General features: G+C 41.1%; 1 protein-coding gene across 2 annotated transcripts in view; it reads right to left on the reverse strand.

The window, feature by feature from the left end:
• Nucleotides 1–18,795, reverse strand: part of PACRG (parkin coregulated) — an 816,916-nt gene that overhangs the window by 589,190 nt on the left and 208,931 nt on the right. For both annotated transcript variants that reach the window (XM_089668604.1, XM_089668605.1), the window contains exon 2: nt 5,821–5,955. In XM_089668604.1, coding sequence (XP_089524730.1) covers nt 5,821–5,955 — 135 coding nt within the window. The remainder of the gene's footprint in view (nt 1–5,820; nt 5,956–18,795) is intronic.

An 18,795-nucleotide genomic window follows, 5' to 3' on the forward strand; every position in this document is an offset into this window, starting at 1 on the left:
GGCAGCTGCTACTGGTGACATTTTCTATTGCCTAGTGAGTCTCTGACCTAAAACAAGCATGCAGCAAGCAAAATTCCAGAAAACCTGATATGCATTACGAATAGGGTTGAAACACCTAAGCTTGCCACCTAAAAATAAGTCGACTATGGCAGCTCCCATGATTCTGTCCACACAGGTTTAAAATGTCTAGGTTTTACAAATATACACAAACATCTTTTCTTAGCTAAAAAACTAACATTCCTAATTGATTAAAAAAAAAAGGAAAGATAGAGAAAGAAAGAAAACTCTTGTTCAATACATAATTTTCTTCATTTTCCTGCTGTCGACAGTCACAAACTCACAAATATTCCATAATGCAGTGTTTTTGTAGCATCATACTGTGTTTTCTGTTTTTATTCATGCAATTGGTACATCAAGGGAAATATGCTTCCAAGCAATTATGGAAAATACAGCTTGGTTTGATATTTGGAAAAATAGCTGCATAATCATCCCTTCAACTTTGCTGGAGGGGTTTAGACTAAATCTAAGATGTCTGTATAAAACATTTTTCATTACTCACTGCTACAGTACATCTCTCCATGTAGGTTGCTTAATGAACTCCTAAAGCTTTGCTTGAGAGGTTTGTTACAAAATTTAGCACCTTATGCATGTGTAAAAATCCATCCTCATTGAAAACATCACTATCTGCAGTATTCTTTAAATGTTTCCCTTCAGTAGAATGTATTTAGACTGCTAAATACACTTGGTACTAAAATGTTCCTCTCTAGATATACTGCTCTAATGGACTGTGTTCTGCAATTCCCCTAGCTGTATATTGTATTGCCGTTTATTTACAAAGTAAACATATCATATTTAAATTGAGTTCTCTAATATGAGCAGATGGAAGATTAAGAGTTGTATTTATCAATTTAGTTAATCTGAAGGCCGAAGACAGACATGAACAAAAAAACATAAAAAAAGAAAGATTAAATGTCAAAACTCTGCTATGCTTACAGGTTTAATCAGCCACTGAGTAAAGAGCTTAATTGCATACAATATATGTTCAAGTAAATACATTCGATTGATGTTAATATGCTAAATAATATGCTAAAAGCATGATATGTAGAGTTTCTGATAACAGCATCAAAGTGTGCCCTCCTTTTGTTGGGTGGCTATATTTTCATTTAGTAATTGACAGTTAAATTGAGAAAACAGTTTTCCTATATTTGTACTCAATGGTAAACATAAAGCTGCCTATAGGAGAAAAAACACAACAGGGTTCCTGCAAAAGGCTGCTTGGGAGAAACAGTTGATTGGCCCTGACTACTATTGTTGCTCTTGTGACAAGATTATTCTTGCTCCTTGTTGTGACCTCTCCCCCCCATTAAGCCTTCAAGATTGTTATCTATTCTAGTGTCACTCTAGCATTTGAAGTCTTTGGCCTGCCTTAACCTTTGACCATCCCACCCACAGTACTTTTACTGCGGATGGCAGCACAGCTAGGCTCAGCAACATAAATATATGTTGACTGGCACATGCACACTGTAACCTCTGTGTCCACCAGACACAGTGGATTTGAACTACCGGTACGTGGCCATGTAAGTGGCTGGGGGATCATATAATTGCTATGCAAAACCAGTCACACAATTGAGGTGGATGCAAGAATCCTTCCCTGCTGCGACATTGTATTCTGACAGTGGGAAGACTTCTCCACCATCAGAATATAAAGATCAACATTGCACGTTATAGCGTGATTAGGTGAGGAAAATCCAACAGGGCAGTTGTACTACCGATCGACTTCTGTACAACCTCAGTGCCCATACATGGATCAAAAATCAGCCATTCCCATCTGAACAAGATGAATTTTGATCTATGTATGGCTGGCTTTACTCTACTAAACACTATCAGGTTCATTCAAGAAAGGCAAGGAAAAGGAAATAAATGAAAGTTGGGTAGCTTAAGTTTTAAAGGAGAAGCATAGCCAAAGCTATTTGAGCTATACTTCTCCTGTAGGTGACAGGAATGCAGTTTGTTCTGCACTCCGACAGGTGCTGACAGCTGACGACACAGAACTGGTTCAGGATCTGAAAAGATCCCAACCATATGGTCAAGATCCACCCACTAGCCTGGACCAGCGCCTGGCTAAGCCTCTCAGCTGAATCGCTGGAAGACTAAGCAAGTTGCTCCCTCCCCTCCCTAGTCCAGTGTTCCAGTGAGCGCTAGAGGAGCAGAGCAGAGAACCAGTGATTGACAGTCACAGCTCTCTGCTCAGAGTGGAGGAGAGAACTGAGCGATCAGCAGTGTTTGACTGCTCATTTCTCACTGCAGACCTGTCAGCGGACACATGCAGCATTGAATCAATGCTGCACCCATCTAGGTCAGCATAAATGTTAGGTTTTTTTTTTACGTCCATACTTTTCTTTAAGCCTGAATTATAATAATGGCATTGCCATACCCACAGCCAGCATTTTTAATAGGGAGAGCTACCTGCAAGAGTCCTGGCTCTCATAGGCCACTGTCATTTAATACCAATATACAAAAAATATATATTTTATTTAATATATATTTTAGAATGGAATATATCACTTTATCCTATCACCTTATAACTTTCCAAAATTTCAGCATGACATTTTTATTTACCAATTGATATTGTACTTCAAATTTACTATTAAGTACCCCTTAAGCTCTCATCTATCTGCTAATGCTGGGAAGTTTCCCCCAAGGTACAATCTCACCCCACCTTTTTGCGGGCATGACCCTGTTTATTCTTTAGACTAGTATTTCCCAATCATGTCTGAAACTTCCACCAACAAACCACGATTTCCAAATAATGTCACATATGCATAGATGGAATAATTAGTCTCAGAAATACTGTATAGTTAATTGTGTGAATATTCAAAACCATAAATTGTGGTAGAATTTGAAGACATATTTAGAAGACACTGCCAAGATATCAAGAAGTGTAAGAAAATGAATGAGAATAAATATTTTAAACAATGGCTTTATAGGTCTTTCAGTAACATGTTCTAATAAAAGGAAAAGGGAGTATGTCTCCAATAGCAAAGCTGCTCTATAAATAGGCAGTTAATATTTGATTGGTTGCTCATAGTGCATGTAAAATAAAATAAAAATGTACATATATTATTGAATACATTATAGAATATGACTGAAAGCTTAAACTTAAACAACAGCTAAACAAACAATAGAAATAGATAATACTAGTAATGCTTAATTGCCAAAAGCTGACCATAAATGAGTACATTGTTTTTTGGGGGGTTTTTTTTGCTGAATGAAGAAAAAAAAAGAAACAGATTCCTTTATCCACAGGCTAGGTGGATGGAGGAATTCTGTCACTGGGACATTGTATTTTGACATGGAACATTGGGCATGGAACATGGTGCTGTCAAAATGCACTTACTGTATTGTATGCAACTGACTGGCTGCAGCCGCTGATTGACAAAAGTTTTCCAACAAACTTACACTGTTATACAAGCTGAACACTCACTACTTTACATTGTAGTAAAGTGTAATTTGTTCAGTGTTGTCACATGAAAAGATATGTGAGGGGTGTACTCTCTTCTGTGGGATACTATATAATATATATATACATACATACACATATACATACATACACAGCGGGTAAAATAAATATTGAACACGTCACCATTTTTCTAAGTAAATATATTTCTTATTGACTTGAGAGCTTTAGCACATATCGGTAACAACCCATGCAATCCATACATACAAAGAAACCAAAACAAATAAGTTCAGAAATTGTTATGTGTGAGAAAATGGAAGGACACAGGGAATAAGTATTGAACACACGAAGGAAGACATCAGCTGAAATATATCAGTAATCAGAAAGCAATCCTGCCCCTTGTCAGTGCAAGTTAATAGCAGCTGGTTCAGTCTCAACTGATGGCCTATAAAAAAGTGTCTCATTACCAAGGTGTCACAAAAGAAACATCTCATAATATGTAAAAGCAAAGAGCTCTCTCAAGACCTTCACAACCTAATTGTTGGAAAACGTACTGATGGCATTGGTTACAGAAGGATTTCTAAACTTCTGAATGTTCCAATGAGCACTGTTGAGGCCATAATCCGGAAGTGGAAAGAACATAATTTCACCATAAACCGGCCATGACCAGGTGCTCCTCACAAGATTTCTGACAGAGGAGTGAAAAGAATTATCAGAAGAGCTGTCCAAGAGCCAAGAACCACTTGTGGAGAGCTTCAGAAAACCTGGAATTAACAGGTACAATTGTTTCAAAGAAAACAATAAGTAATGCACTCAACCGCAATGGCCTGTATGCGTGCTCACCACGCAAGACTCCACTGCTGAAGAAACAACATGCTGAAGCTTGTTTAAAGTTTGCTGCACAACAATTATACAAGCCTGTGAAATACTGGGGAATATGGTCTGGTCAGATGAGAACAAAACTGAACTCTTATGATGCCATAATACATACCATGTTTGGAGGAATTTCATGTCAATAGCATCTTTAGAAATATATTTACCTAGAAAAATGGTGACGTGTTCAATACTCATTTTACCCACTGTATATTAGGAGAGGATTAGCTACATTTACTAAGTAAAAATGAAAAAAAAAACTAAAAAATTCCAAAAAGAATGCACTAGACTGCCTACTGAATTTAAAATAAAATATGAGATGTCTTAATAAATGCATTTTATGAGAACAGCAACATTTGTAATTGATGCTCTTTTTTCCCTTACAGGAGCACAGGCCACAGAGTAATAGAAATACATGTAATATTAGTTGTCTGTCATTTGCATTCAACAGTTCAGTTTGATCACTCTAGAAACCAAACACAGATATACGACCTTGCTTGTCTTCGCACTCAGCAGGTGACTGAATTAAAGTAGGGTCTGTATTAAAAATCCTCAGCACAAACTGTGTAACAAGCGTTTCAGTTTAATATGCTTATTTGATTCAGGATTGCTTCAATGTACTCTGCTCAAATAATGATTTCTCACTTATTTGGGCTCTTAGAAATTTATGTTTTTGACTATGCGAAAGAAAAGAGGAAGAAAAAGCTTCTGAGAACACACGTAATTAAATGGCTGAAGAAGGAAAAAGATTCGTTTTTCAAATTAAATTTAAAAGCTTGCCCTAGTGAGTTAAAAAGATTGGCAAGTTTTTACAAATAACATCAGTGGGCCATTCGGAGACAGAAATCCAGCCGTATTGGAATGGAGTCATTAGGCAATACATTTATTTTGAAGCCAATTAACCTTTTGTCAGAGAAATGTCGGAGCTGTAATGATTTCAGCAGTGGAGGTCAGCCTCTAACAGAGGCATGTATGACAGCGATTACGTTGCTTGACATATGCTGCAGACTAAAAGCACCGTCTCTGAATGAGAATCTGCCTTCGTTTATATTCTGCTCTGCATTTCCTAGGGAGCAGCCAATTTTGACCTATCCATTTAGGTAATTAAAGCTTCCATTTGGAAGTGTCCTGCAGGAAGGTGAAATTTGGGGGAGATAAATGGCTACTGCTCGCAATGTGCAATCACTTGATGGACTGCCTGAAACAGCCAGGGTTGCCAGGTCCTCATAAAAATAAAGATGAATTGATGCATGAGATAATTCTCCAAGGCAAAGAGGCTCTGTCATCTTCTTTTCTTATGGAAGATAATTTAATCGTTAGCCAAGGTGGCTGGCTGACACCGGGGGCTTGCTTATGAACAGCTTCCACCATACACTTTCATTCGCCAATGAATTACTTAGGTTTATTTACTTATAAGCTAACTTTGTTTGGCAATAGAAGATGTCACTTCAATAAGCACAGCTGGCAGTCACAGCTGTGCTCTCACTTACCTTCCAGGCTATTTTGTTTCCTTTCGTATCGTGCTCAAGGGCGATTGGAAAGTCTCCTCGCTCATAAAACTTGCGAAAAGCCGTGGGCTTTGCAGGTCGTTCTTTGAATGCTCCTGCTGCTGGGGGGCCTCTAACCTGCAAAAGATAAGGTAATGCATGTATCAGGGCACCGAAAAAACACAAACAGGCTCATATAGGATATTTATTCACGTTTTCAGTTTTTATAGCACAGAGCATTGATGGAAATGACATTTTACGCTAAACAATTATATATGCAATGGTTTAGCCTATTGTGATTCAGTAGGACAGTTCTTGAAAAAAAAATGTTTTTAAAGCAAGCAATTTCTAAATGAATGTCTCCATAATAAAATTCACAATGTCCTTCACATATCGATCCAGATAAACAGTCCAAGAAAATGTTCTCAAATCATGCAGGAAATTGATTAATGCAAGCAAAGCATTGAAGATGTTGTTGTGAGTATAACCAAAGAAAGATGGGGTTTGCGGAGCTAGACATTTACTGTGAGGCTAGAGATAAGCTGCAGTTTTTTTTAATTGCTCATCAATAATAGTCAATGAAAGATATTTTTTCTTTTATCAGCTTTACTAACAAAATATGTATTACAATACATTTCTATGCCAAAAGAATACCTTTGTGAATGTCAAAGGAAAAGAGCCTCAGACAGCATAGATCCCTTCCCACAGTAATTCCAGGAAAGTCACTTTGAATAGGAAGCTTCACTACTGATTGAGTATATGTAAGCTCTTTAGAAAAGTAATTAGTGCCAGGACACATATTTTAGGTGTATTTCTCTCTCATTTTAGTTGCCCTGGTTTGTTCTCATCTCTGTAAATTCATCTCTCATTTTCTCTCAAGTGTCATTTAGACTTCTTCAAGCTGAACGCCAGCCTCACCTTCAGTCTTGCACAGCTGTACTGGCTCCTTTGCTGTACTGAAGTTGCTTACTCTAGCTCCCACTGTAAGAATTTCACAGTGTTCATTAGAAGCTGAAACAAGTCAGATAATTATCATATCCTGGCTGGAGGACATCTAGAAGCCCCACATCTAGAAGCTCCTGCCCCCAGTTGAACTGTCCTTGGGCCACGCCTATCATTTACTGGTTTTCAGTTCAATCATGGAGGCTAAGTATCAGGTAGAGTAGAGGGAGGAACCAGTAAACCAGGAAAAGCAAAATATCAGCCAATTAAACTTTAGCTTTCCTTTGTATGTTTGTATCTTGTCCAGGGGCGGAATGACAACTCATGGGGCCCCCGGGCAATGGGGGATCATGGGGCCCCTGTGTCCTTGCCCAAACTCAAAAAAACCTAGAAAAAAAGGTACCAGGGGCATCTCATGGGGCCCCCTACTGACCCCAGGCCCTCGGGCAGTGCCTGAGTTTCCAAATGGTCAGTCCGCCCCTGATCTTGTCCATCACATATATTAAGCCTCTCTCTGCTGTGTACTGCCCTTTGTCTGTACACTTTACACATGTGACATTTGTGCTAGCATTTAAATACATACAGCATCCAGTGCATATGGCCACTATTGGCCACCACCACTGCTCAGGGCCAACATAAAAATATCAACAATGTGTAATGGTGGCACTGCAACCATTGATTACACACTACTGATGTTTACATGAATTCATGCACAGAATGACATCACCCAAGGTCATTCAGGATCAGTGGAGGTTATTCTGCGCATGTGCTGCCTCAGCATGAAAGACTCATTAGGTCTGATATGTAAATATCAATAGTTAATCAGTGATGGCGGTGCTGATGCCTACATATTAGTGATATTTACATGTTACCCTGAGCTGCAGCGGTGGCCAATAGAGTTCATGTATGCTGTATGGTGTACGAATGTAAACTACATCACAAAGTTACATGTGTACAGCGTAAAATATGGACCAAAATATGGCCCTGCACACAGTTGATCTATTTTTCTTTTTTATGCTTCTGAATGCAGTGCAACATTACACTGGCAAGTGCAGGTGTGAGCTCATTGTCGAATATACTGCAGTGTGTACAGATGCCTACAAAATTTCAAGCTGGACATATCTGCATGTGGCATTTTTTATGCCCATGTGAATAACCCCTAAGTGTTTTTTAGTTGCTCATTTATTAACCCATTTAAAATAGATACACAAATTTTTTAGCTTAAACAATCACTACAATTAAGTAAAAAATAACTCCCTTATTTCACATTATTCCCTTTCTGTCGTAGATAAAATATCTGGTGATCCTGCCAATCCACTGGTCTTCCCCAAGAACAGATTATCCTGCCAGCACACCAATCTTCTCCCAGAAGGGTGGAAACATGGTAGGGCTTGCAGTGAATTTACTGCAGTGTTGTCACTCTAGGCTTCACACAGCTGTGCCTCTTTACACAATTTCCCATTTTTTTTGCCTTTTTAAATTATGCAGCTAGTACTGAGAAATACCTGAAGATCCTGCAAGAAATGCAAACAGAATCTAATTTCTTGAGTTAGTCTGACAATGCTGCCACTGCTGCAATGACATCTCAAGCAGTGTTGTCATTGCTGCCATAGTTGTATTCTGTCAGCACAGTTCCTCTCTCTCCTCAACTCCACAACTTCCCAGTGTGTACATTCTCAGCATTTACTCTCCTCCCATAGTGTCTGCTGTTTCTCTCCGAGGTCCTGCTAATTCTGTGCAGTAGCAACAGTGTTGTCACCCCACAACAGGAAGTGTAAAGTTTGTAGGCAGGTAAAGTTTTATGCTGCCCAAGCCAGAAGGGTAAGTGTTAACATGTTTCCCAAATCTTTCTTAGTGGGCTTTCTAGGGTCTGACCCACTTCTCCTGTACGATATAAAAATGGGACAGGGATCGAACTTGGAGAGTCTCTCACATGCAACAAGTGAGTAGGTGTGTGTCTTATCTGACATGTTGCCATCACCAGGGTCTGTCCACACAGCTATCTGCCAAATCTGGAACACCTATGGAACGAAGAACCTCTACAGAGCAAGGGGTCACTGTGATGAAATGCCCAAAGACACCAATGCTGGAATTCTGCCATAAATGGACTTTCATCATGTGAAGAAATGTTGGGGAAGGCACAAGCCTTGTTAGGGTTAGTTAGAGAAAAGATTTTGTTTGTTAATCTGCTGTACTGAAGATCTTGCAGTAAAGCTTTTGAAAATTTGCCTTTGCCCAGTTGGAAGTTACTAAAGAGGAATAATTCAAGTAACCGGCACTTTCTACACATAGTCTACAGCGTGGGTCAGTGAAACCCATTGAGGTTTGAAAACCGCTTCATAGGTGTCAACACAGTGTGGAGTACAAACACATGGTTACCAAGGGTAAAAAATGTCTAGCATGCAGAGTGCTGCTCTAGGTGCATAGTGGGACCCCATTCCATTACTGGGAGTGAAATAGCAGAGATATGTTGGACAGGTGGAGAGGGCATTGGCTCTGCGTGTTCCTCCTAAATGCAACAGTGACCACGGTGGTGTACACTATTATCAAAAGAGTTTATTAGAGTTCAGTCATCTTTCAAGTAAAGGTACCCCATGTGTACAGCAGTGACCCTGTTCAAGGTGCCTACGTAGGCCAGAAGAACCTACCCTGGGGTAGGCCTTGTAACGATTATGCGCAATAGAGACATGGAAGCTGTACGTGACAGCCATCTTGTTAAGGTCTCAACCATTTTGTTTTTCATGAACAATCATCTTTCTCCCCTCCTCCCTCCTCTTGAAAATGGAATTTGTAGCTTTAACTTGTAACGAACTTCAAAAGAGCCTCTTAGCTTAAATAAAGCACAAATAGATGCAGCTCCAGAGCTGTAAACCGCTAATTAGTCTTGGCAGGATGTCTATTTTTCAGGAACCATGAAAGCCACTTTCCTCTGCCCTATCGTAAAACAATAACTCAGTCCAGCCATCACACATGACTTGTTAGGCCATTAGAGTTCTAGGAATGCAGAGTGTGCCATAAAACATCTATTCCACATGTAACAATTCCACATACAATTCATAGAATTCAACAGGAACTGGGCACATTGATATTAGGTATAAATTTGAATAGGGCATATGAGGCCGAACCAGTCAAAGTCCTACATGACTATGTTAGCACAAAGGGGAGAAAGTAGTCCCTTCCCTCCTGGGTGACAAAGGTACGCTGTGTTTCATACCGCTGGGTTTGAAATATAATTCTGAATATTAATATGCCAGTTGCTAGAATACCACCTGCACATACTGGAAGTTATTAATATTGATATAAAATTGTAGTTGGGAATTGGTCATAAACTTGGTGACCTCCTAGCACCCATCCCCTAAACCGAATGATTAGTCAGTTGTTCTCAGGCGACACCTCTTTCATATCATAAAAAAAAGGACTGACAGGCCTTGTGAAGGGGAGCTCTCGTTTAACATCAATCAAGAAACATCTTAACGGACTTAAGAGCCAAGGCAACATTTTTGCTCGGACAATTGGACTCTGCTAAACCAGGACTTTGCAAGTATTCTGCCTTCTTAACTCCTTCCTTTTATTTCTCTGTTGCTTTATTGTTCTCTTTATGTCTTTGTAACATCTTTTTCTGTAAATATTTTAAAAATGCACCATTTGACCTTTTTAGGAATAAACCCTATTTTGAAAAGTGTTGAAACTGTTTGTACAGCGTTTAATGCAAACTTTAGTATCACTGTCTCTTAAAGAGTGCTACTGTATATAATAATCCTCTGAATATCCCTGTCTGTGGTGACAGTGTGTGTTGCAGACGATTATGCTAAAATCATACTGTTATTGCTAGGATTTGTGAGTTTCCTCCTTCTCTGTAAAAAGGTGATGGTAGCAGTGTGAAGGGTTAATTGTGTAATTAACCTAGCCCAGTAACAATCGCTCTCAGGCTGCTGGCACATAGATTGTGGTCACGGGAGCTGGAAAATCTTTGTGCAGGGTGCAGCTGAGAGTGGCATTGTTATGCAAGTGGCAGAGCTGTGCGAGATTGGCTGGTCCTTTGTCACAAGTTGGTGAGAAGGGCAGGGGTCGGGCACCACTTTCCATCACAGGCCTCCCATGTAACCCTCGTTGGCACCGAATGAGGACGGGAATATGAAGAGAGTGCCATCTGCCTGCCCCTTACAAGCAGATTGCATTCCTAGCAAGATCATCACATCATTTTCAGTACAGTACTCATAGTATTTCTTTTTTAATTATTTTTATTCATTATATTTTATAGAGAAATTACAAAACAGAGCTGTTGGGCATTTCCAGCACTTGTAGTATTTTCAAAGTGACATAATATGGGGAATGTGCATATACTGGAGCTATGTTAAAATATTTTTTTTTTTAGATTTTGTGCACATATACAATATAAAACTATGCCTCTAAATGCCACAGAGTATGATATCTTCAAATCCTAAAAGTGACCCTTCATATCTAAACAAAATATAAATCAAGTCACTGGATAAAAACACTTAAAATGGTTTAGGTTTTTGTCTATTAATATGTGATTTGTGGCACTGTCCATCAATCTGGCTGACACCTTCAATTTAAGTGGCATTAATTTCATTAGCAAAACTACAAGTCAGAAGTAACCGTATTGTTTGACGTTTGCAGGTTTCATTAATGCAACCAATTTAAAAAATCTAGCCAATGACAAGGAAAATGGTTTGTCTAACACTTATCACTCAATCATAATGCAATGGGACTTTGGTGAAGCAGAAAGCAAGGCACTAATGGAACTTTATAATACAGGGTGTATTAATAACCAACTTTTCTGCTTGAGGGATTTTTCTCTAATTCTTCCCAATAATACAGCAATAAAGTGAACACATGCACATTAAAGGGTTATGTCACCTTTATCAAATAATAGCCTATGTAGTACATACACCATTACATAACTCTAAAGTAATTAGCTTTAACAAACATGCTTTAATGTTATTTCCATACCTGTATGCCATATTTGCAATGAGGTAAACCTCCCCTAAAATTCCCTAATAGTTTTTCCAGCTCTGCCCTGTCTTCTTTTTAGGACAGAGGAGCATTAGGACAGGCATTTCTTGGCTGTACACTAGCAAGCGCTGTTCTGCTGAGCCCTGGACATACACAGTTTTCTTTCTGATTGCCACAGATAAGCTCAGTGGCTGCAACAGGAGTGGGAGCACACTGTGCATGTGTGGGGCTCAGCAGAAGAATGGTGCTTGCTAATGTATCAATAGGGACATTAGTCCTTGCACATGCTCCATCCTAGGCAGAAGGCAAGATGGAGCTTGAGAAACTGTTAGGAGGTTGTAAGTGAGGCTTCACAGATAGATAATACAAATGGTAGAACTAAAGTTTATAGTACTGTTATAAGTAAAGCAATGTCCACCACAAGCAAGCAATACAGTCCACAGAACGTATGAGTGGGAAAGGCAGTCCATGGGTTGAGGGTACACGAGATCCTGCTGCTCACAAAAAATAGAGGGTATCCACAGAACTACAAAATAGCAAACAGACAAGAGAGCATGAATCTTGAGCAAAAAAATTAAAGTGCATGTACTGGCTTAAAAGCAAAGTGGCAACTCATAGTGTTCTAGCTTGTCACAGCACACATCAGGCCAGAGGGAGCCAGTTAGATTCAGCCTGCATTCTGTGGCCATTAGTGGGGTGAGGTAATACACACACAGCTGTCAATTTCTCAGAAAAAGGCCCATTCCAAGCATTTTGAGATTGGTGATGATATCGGTCTGTCAGCAATACTTCTGGGGGTAGGAGGTCCAAGTGGTGACAAAGAAAGGGGGGAAGCAGGTGATGGATTTCGAGAGAAGAGACTTGATAGAGTGTAATCCCATGAAATGCATCATCGGCTCCCTCTTGTCATCACTTGTACCTTATTGTGCACTGTGAAAAGTTAGAACACTGGGAGTTGCCAATTTGCTTTTAACCCAGCACTTGTAATTTGATTTTATTACACAAGGTCTGTGTGCTCTTATGTGTTGGCTATTTTCACTATATTAAAATGGCCTACAGGGATAGATTTCTGATTATAATTTGACTTTCCTAAGATGTATGTTTGTCCTGCACCAAGAACTCAAGAAGTATGAATGCGGGGCATAAGAGCCAGGCAACTACCATTTTCAGAAGGCTAACAATGGCAGCCACTATGCTCCCCTTAGGAAAGGTTTACTTTAACTTTTATCAGCTTCTTAACCACTAGCCTACAGGGCACTTATACCCCCTTCCTGCCCAGGCCAATTTCCAGCTTTCAGCGCTGTCGCATTTTGAATGACAATTGCGCGGTCATGCAATACTGTGCCCATATTAAATTTTTATCATTTTTTTGTGACAGATAGAGTTTTATTTTGGTGATATTTAATCACCTCTGGGTTTTTTATTTTTTCTTAAACAAACCAAAAACCACTGAAAACGTTTTTTTCTTAGTTTTTGTAAATAAGTGATTTTTCTCCTTCACTGATGTGTGCTAATGAGGCTGCAGTGATGGGCACTGATAGGCTGCACTGATGGACACTGATAGGTGGCACTGATGGGCACTGATGAGGAGGCACTGGTAGGTGGCACTGATGGGCATTGACAGGCATCATTGATGGGCACTGAACGGTAGAACTCATATATGGCACTGATAGGCGGCACTGACTGGAACTGTCAGGTGGCACTGATAGGTGGCACTGACTGGCATTGATAGGTGGCACTGACTGGCACTGATGGGTGACACTGAAAGGCAGCTCAGATGGGCACTGATATGTGGCATTGATGTGCACTTGTAGGCACTGAAATGTGGCATTGATGTGGCACTGATGGGCACTGGCAGGTGGCACTGATGAGCACTGACAGCTGGCACTGATGAACACTGACAGGTGGCACTGCTGGGGCTACACAGATCATCAGGGCACACTGATCATCAGTGCGCTGATGATCAGTGTACATGTCCCCTCTGAAGGATGCCGATTACCGGCTCTCCTCTCCTCTCGAGCTGTCATATGACATCCTCCCAGAACGAGAGAACCGCCTTTCTCCCGTCATTGTACTATATGGCGGGCGGGAGGCGGTTAAAGACTTAAACATAGCTTTGCCCAAAACAACAAGCAAAGGGCAAAAGACAAGTCACTAGTATTGCCTGTAGGCTCCCTGCAGCTGATCTTTTAATATTTCTTAATTTAGTATTTCTTGTTCTGTACTATATATCTATGTAGAGGTGGCCATTTTGGCAGAGGAGCAAGGTTTTGCTTTCTCATGTCAGAACTGCCCTCTAGATGGCAGGTGATCTAATAACAGGCGGAGGAACATTCAAGTAGCAGGGGAGAAAAGAGGCATGAGCAAAATTGACCAATTTTGCTTAAATTTTTTGGCCAAATTTTGCCTATAGGCAAAATGCATGGGAGTCAATAAGGAGCATGACATTTTTTTTTAAATTCTGGACACATTTAGGGGTTTTGAGTGCTTTTCTTTGTGTTTTTTTTTTAAATTTGGGACATTTTTTGTTCATTGCCAAATGTGTAATCTTGATTCCATAATAAAAAATAAATACCCCCATAAAAGAGGAGAAACATGAATTTTTTTGTATGCCTTGTAGCCTGGGTTCAAAAGAAGTGGGTTGAATGACAATACAAATCATTCAACCATGAAAAGGAGTGCCATTTGATGAAGGAGCAGACCTTCTGTTAGAGACAACCCTGGATTGAAGCTACTAAGTAAGCACCATGTCCAAACCATGATCACTAATCACAGCATTTACAATAGTAAACACTCTAGTGTTTACATTTTAGAGCTCCCCCCATTTTCTCTCACAACAGAGGAATGAGAGAAGGTAGTATTCATCAATAATTAGAAAATTAATTAAGGAATTGGCAGCAGATCATCAACGTGGGGGAGGGTCCAGAACATGATGCCAGACGGATGCTAGGTGTGGGAGCCCCCGAGCCTCCAGCTGAACTTTGGAGAGCTCTTTGATCCCTTCTAACCTGCCTCTTGTCAGGCTCATCTGTGGGCTATGGATGTGCTGACTGCTGACCTGGGAGGAGAAAGTAGTGGTTTGAGGCTGGCTGTGGCTCCGCTCGGCTGGATGAGGCGATTGGAGTGGAGGATCCACGTGACTAAAGGGGTGCATCCAGGGAGCCACTGCACGCTGACCATTGGAGAGGAGACCGGTGCTAGGCTCAGGAACAGTGAAAGATGAAGCTCCGGTGGTGAGCGCTCTATGCACAGCAGAGGAGCAGAGGCCGCAGAGAAAACCATTAGAAGTCAGTCAGCCCCCCCATGAATGGTGACCCCCTTACAATCGAAGAGACCAGCGACCCCGTTGAGTAATGAAACCTGCCTTTTGACATCTTAATTGGCACAGCTTACTTATAGATGAGAAGTAGATGGCAAGATGTATTAAGAAGCTACATGTGGGGTCCTGGGCCATGGTGTATTTAGGTTTTGTACTGCCCTAGGCAACACAAAAATTGAGGCCACCCCCCCTCCCCCGTAGAAAGAGTTTGACCCCGACCAACACCACCCCTCCTCGCCCGTGGAGAGAGACTGACATTGACCAACAACACTCCTGTCCCCACGCCTTCCACTACCATCGCCCCCCCATACATCAGATGCCCAACCCCCTGGCAAGAGAGAAAAGACACTCACTTTCACAGCTCTGAACATTCCTGGGAATGAGAGGCGGGCTCTAGATACACCATCAATCAGTCCACAGTCTCTCTCGGTTCCCCATGCCACATGTGTCTCTTCTTCCGTCTCTTTTCCAGGGGCTGGTGCTGCCCCCCTTGAAAAATGCCTTGTTTGCCTTGTGGTAAATATGCCCCTGGTCCTGGCCAAAGCAACAAGTAAAGGAGGGGGTTCGGAAGAAAAGAAAATGCTGATTCTGATATGTTGTTCTTTTCATAGTTTGAGGATAGTGAATATTCGTTTGGACTTTATGATTTAACTTGAAAAATTTAAAAGGGAAAGAGGAAGTAGGGAGGGTTATAGATACGTAAAAGCAAAAGAAAAGTATTAGCAACAGCGTATTAACATGAAGAGTAGATCGGCTAAAGGAGGATGATCAAAAACCCCCCAAATGAGCTTGATCAAGAAATATCTGCCCCCACAAGAAAAAAGTCCAGAGGGTCACAATCCAGAGAGACATCAGGACGCAAGGGGGTGACATGAGCGGAGAAGTAACAAAGAAGATCAAAATAGACTGTCGCTAGTATCATCAAATCCAGATCAATCTAAAGAACTGATTAATATGGGAAGCGGGGGGGGGGGACTCTAGAGACATGGAGGAACAAAGTCTAACTCTGCAAATACCTACGAAAAACAGATATGGCAGAGATGTTTGCGAAATTACAGACCTCCATAAAGAACGAAATGGCAACTCTACATCTATCTCAGCTAGAGGATGCAGAGGAAAGAGTGGAGACACAAGCACGAGTAATTAAGTTGGAAATGCAAATGGAGGATATGCATAGGGAGCAAAGGAAGATGGCATATAGAATGGAAGATCAAGAGAATAGGGATAGAAGAAATAACCTGAGGATTAGAGGCTTGCCAGAGGTAACAACTGGAGAAGATTTATTGGAGGAAATTATGAAAATATTTAACCCAAAAATGGGAAGGTCACTGAGTGAACAACTGAAGATAGACAGAGTCCACAGAGACATTATCATGAGTTTTCAATATTATGAAGACAAAGCTAACATATGAAAGAAGTTACGTGGAATTCCAGAAATAAAAGAGTGAGGAGCTAGTTTGCAAATTTTTGAGGACATAGCACCAGAGAGCTTAGCTAGAAGGAGAGTATTGAAACCATTATTAGAGTTGATGAGCAAGGAGAATATTAGATACAGCTGGGGCTTCCCAGCATGCTTGATCGGATGGAAAGACGGACAGTCGGCAAGGTTAAGGTTTCCAGAAGACTTAAAGCCCTTTTGTGAAAGACTGGACTTGCAGATAATAGACATTCCAGGTTGGTCCGAAAGGACCAAAAAGAGTGTAGAATTAAAGGAAAAAGTGGCAACAGGTTTCTAAATAGAAAGTAAGTAGAGGAAGATTCAGTCCACTGTTTTTCAGAGGGCAGTTTTTTTTTTAGTCTGGTGTTTTTCAGAGGGCGTTTTTTAGTCTAGTGTTTTTCAATGGGCCTTTTTTTTTCTGGTGTTTTTCAGAGGGTGTTTTTTAGTCTGGTGTTTTTCAGAGGATGGTTTTTTTTATTCTTCCTCCAACTGTGCGGGACATAAAGGTTGTTGTAGAAGGGGACAGGGGGGGGGGGGTGAAGGGAGAAAGGAGAGGAAAGGCCCTGTCTTCTTTCCTTTTTTTCCCCCCTCCACTCTTTACTGTTTATTGTTTTCATTTATGAGGGGCAACGAGAGACTTAAATAATAGCTGGGTGTCAGGGATCCGAGTCCTACCCCGAATAGGAATCAAAAGTGAAATTAGTCACAACAGATTCTCGGGCTAGAATATGGGCCAAGGGGTTAAGGAAGGGGGAGGGAGGGCGTAGAGGAAAAGGGTATGGGGGGGGGAGGAGAGGGGGGGAGTGGGAAGATAAAGGTCACCTGGAAGAAAATATTTGCTGTTCTAATTTGTATATATTTGCTTCTTCTTTGTGCTATGGGTCTAGAAGGAGATCAGTTGAGGAAAGTTGATGAACGTATGTAACTTTATAACATATAATGTTAAAGGATTGAACACCATGACTAAAAGATCCTTAAGGAAATTCATCAATACTCGGCAGATGTGGTGTTCCTACAAGAAACACATTTATCCCAAGATACAAAGACCCAGCTATTTTCGAAATACTATCCTACATGGTTCTATGCAGACTCCCCCATTAAACGAGCAAAAGGGGTGGCAATTAGGATAGCAAAAAAGTTTTGTTTCACGGTAGATGATAGAATGGTTGACCCAGAAGGTTGGTATATATTTTTGAAAAGTAAATTGCAGGGAGTTGAATGCACTCTTGTCAATATCTATTGTCCTAATAGAAATCCGATGGCCTATTTGGTGGAATTCATGAGAAGGCTTATGGATTTTAAGAAGGGTCGATTGTGGCAGGAGATTTAAATTTTTGTATGGATCCATGGCTGGATACATCTTCATGTACGCAGAGGGACGGAGGCAATAGTCTAAAATCAACCATAAAAAGGTTGTATTGGTGTCAATTGATGGAAACATGGTGAATTAAAAATCCAATGGACAGAGACTATACCATCTTTTCCTCGGCACATGGGATGTACTCAAGGTTTGATTACATAATGATAGAACATAGATACTTGGAATCCCAGGTAAAGATCGGAGTAATGTCGTTATCAGATCATGCACCTATTATAGTGAAATTAAAAAGGAGAAAGGAAGAAAATAGAAGCAACACGTGGAAATTAAATGAAACACTAATTCAAGACCCAGAGGTGGAGATAAGATTAGGGAAAGAGATTGAGCAATTCTTTACGCTCAATGAAACGGAAGGGATATCTCTGGCGACAATCTGGGAAGCTCATAAGGCGTATATCAGGGGCATTTTGATCTCGATAGGAGCTCAAAAAAAAGAAAGGGAGGGGGCGCATGCGCGGCCGGCTCTGATGGTGGACGTGCTTTGAGAGCAGCGCCGTCCACCCGCCAGACTTTGAGCGGCTCACACCGGCCCTGGGACTCCACATAGGCTCCGCTGCCTCTATATACAGTGCCCGCACCTCCTCATCCATGCCACGGAGGAAAAAAACCTCCGATATACCCGGGAAATTAACCCAATTCTTCCCGGCCATCGGGCCGAGAATCCAAGATGGCGCCCGCGGCTGTGAGCAGGGGGACAGCAGCAGCGCCCAGCAGGAGGACTACAGGTCCCAGCAACAGGACTCCAGGCTGCAGCACTCGCTCTACCCAGGGGACCCTGGTGAGTTGTCACCCCCACTGTCCCCTACATCACTCAGCCCGGCTAAATCCAGGCCACGATTAGATCAGGTCCCCTGTACAGTATTTCAGGCCTCAAACCCCCCGTCACAATCATCTTATTCGGCCATGCCTGACATAGACGCATTC

Source organism: Staurois parvus, unplaced genomic scaffold (genome assembly GCF_062004578.1).
Source record: "Staurois parvus isolate SC_StPar_1 unplaced genomic scaffold, SC_StPar_1.0 ptg000059l, whole genome shotgun sequence".
Classification (NCBI taxonomy): Eukaryota; Metazoa; Chordata; class Amphibia; order Anura; family Ranidae; genus Staurois; species Staurois parvus.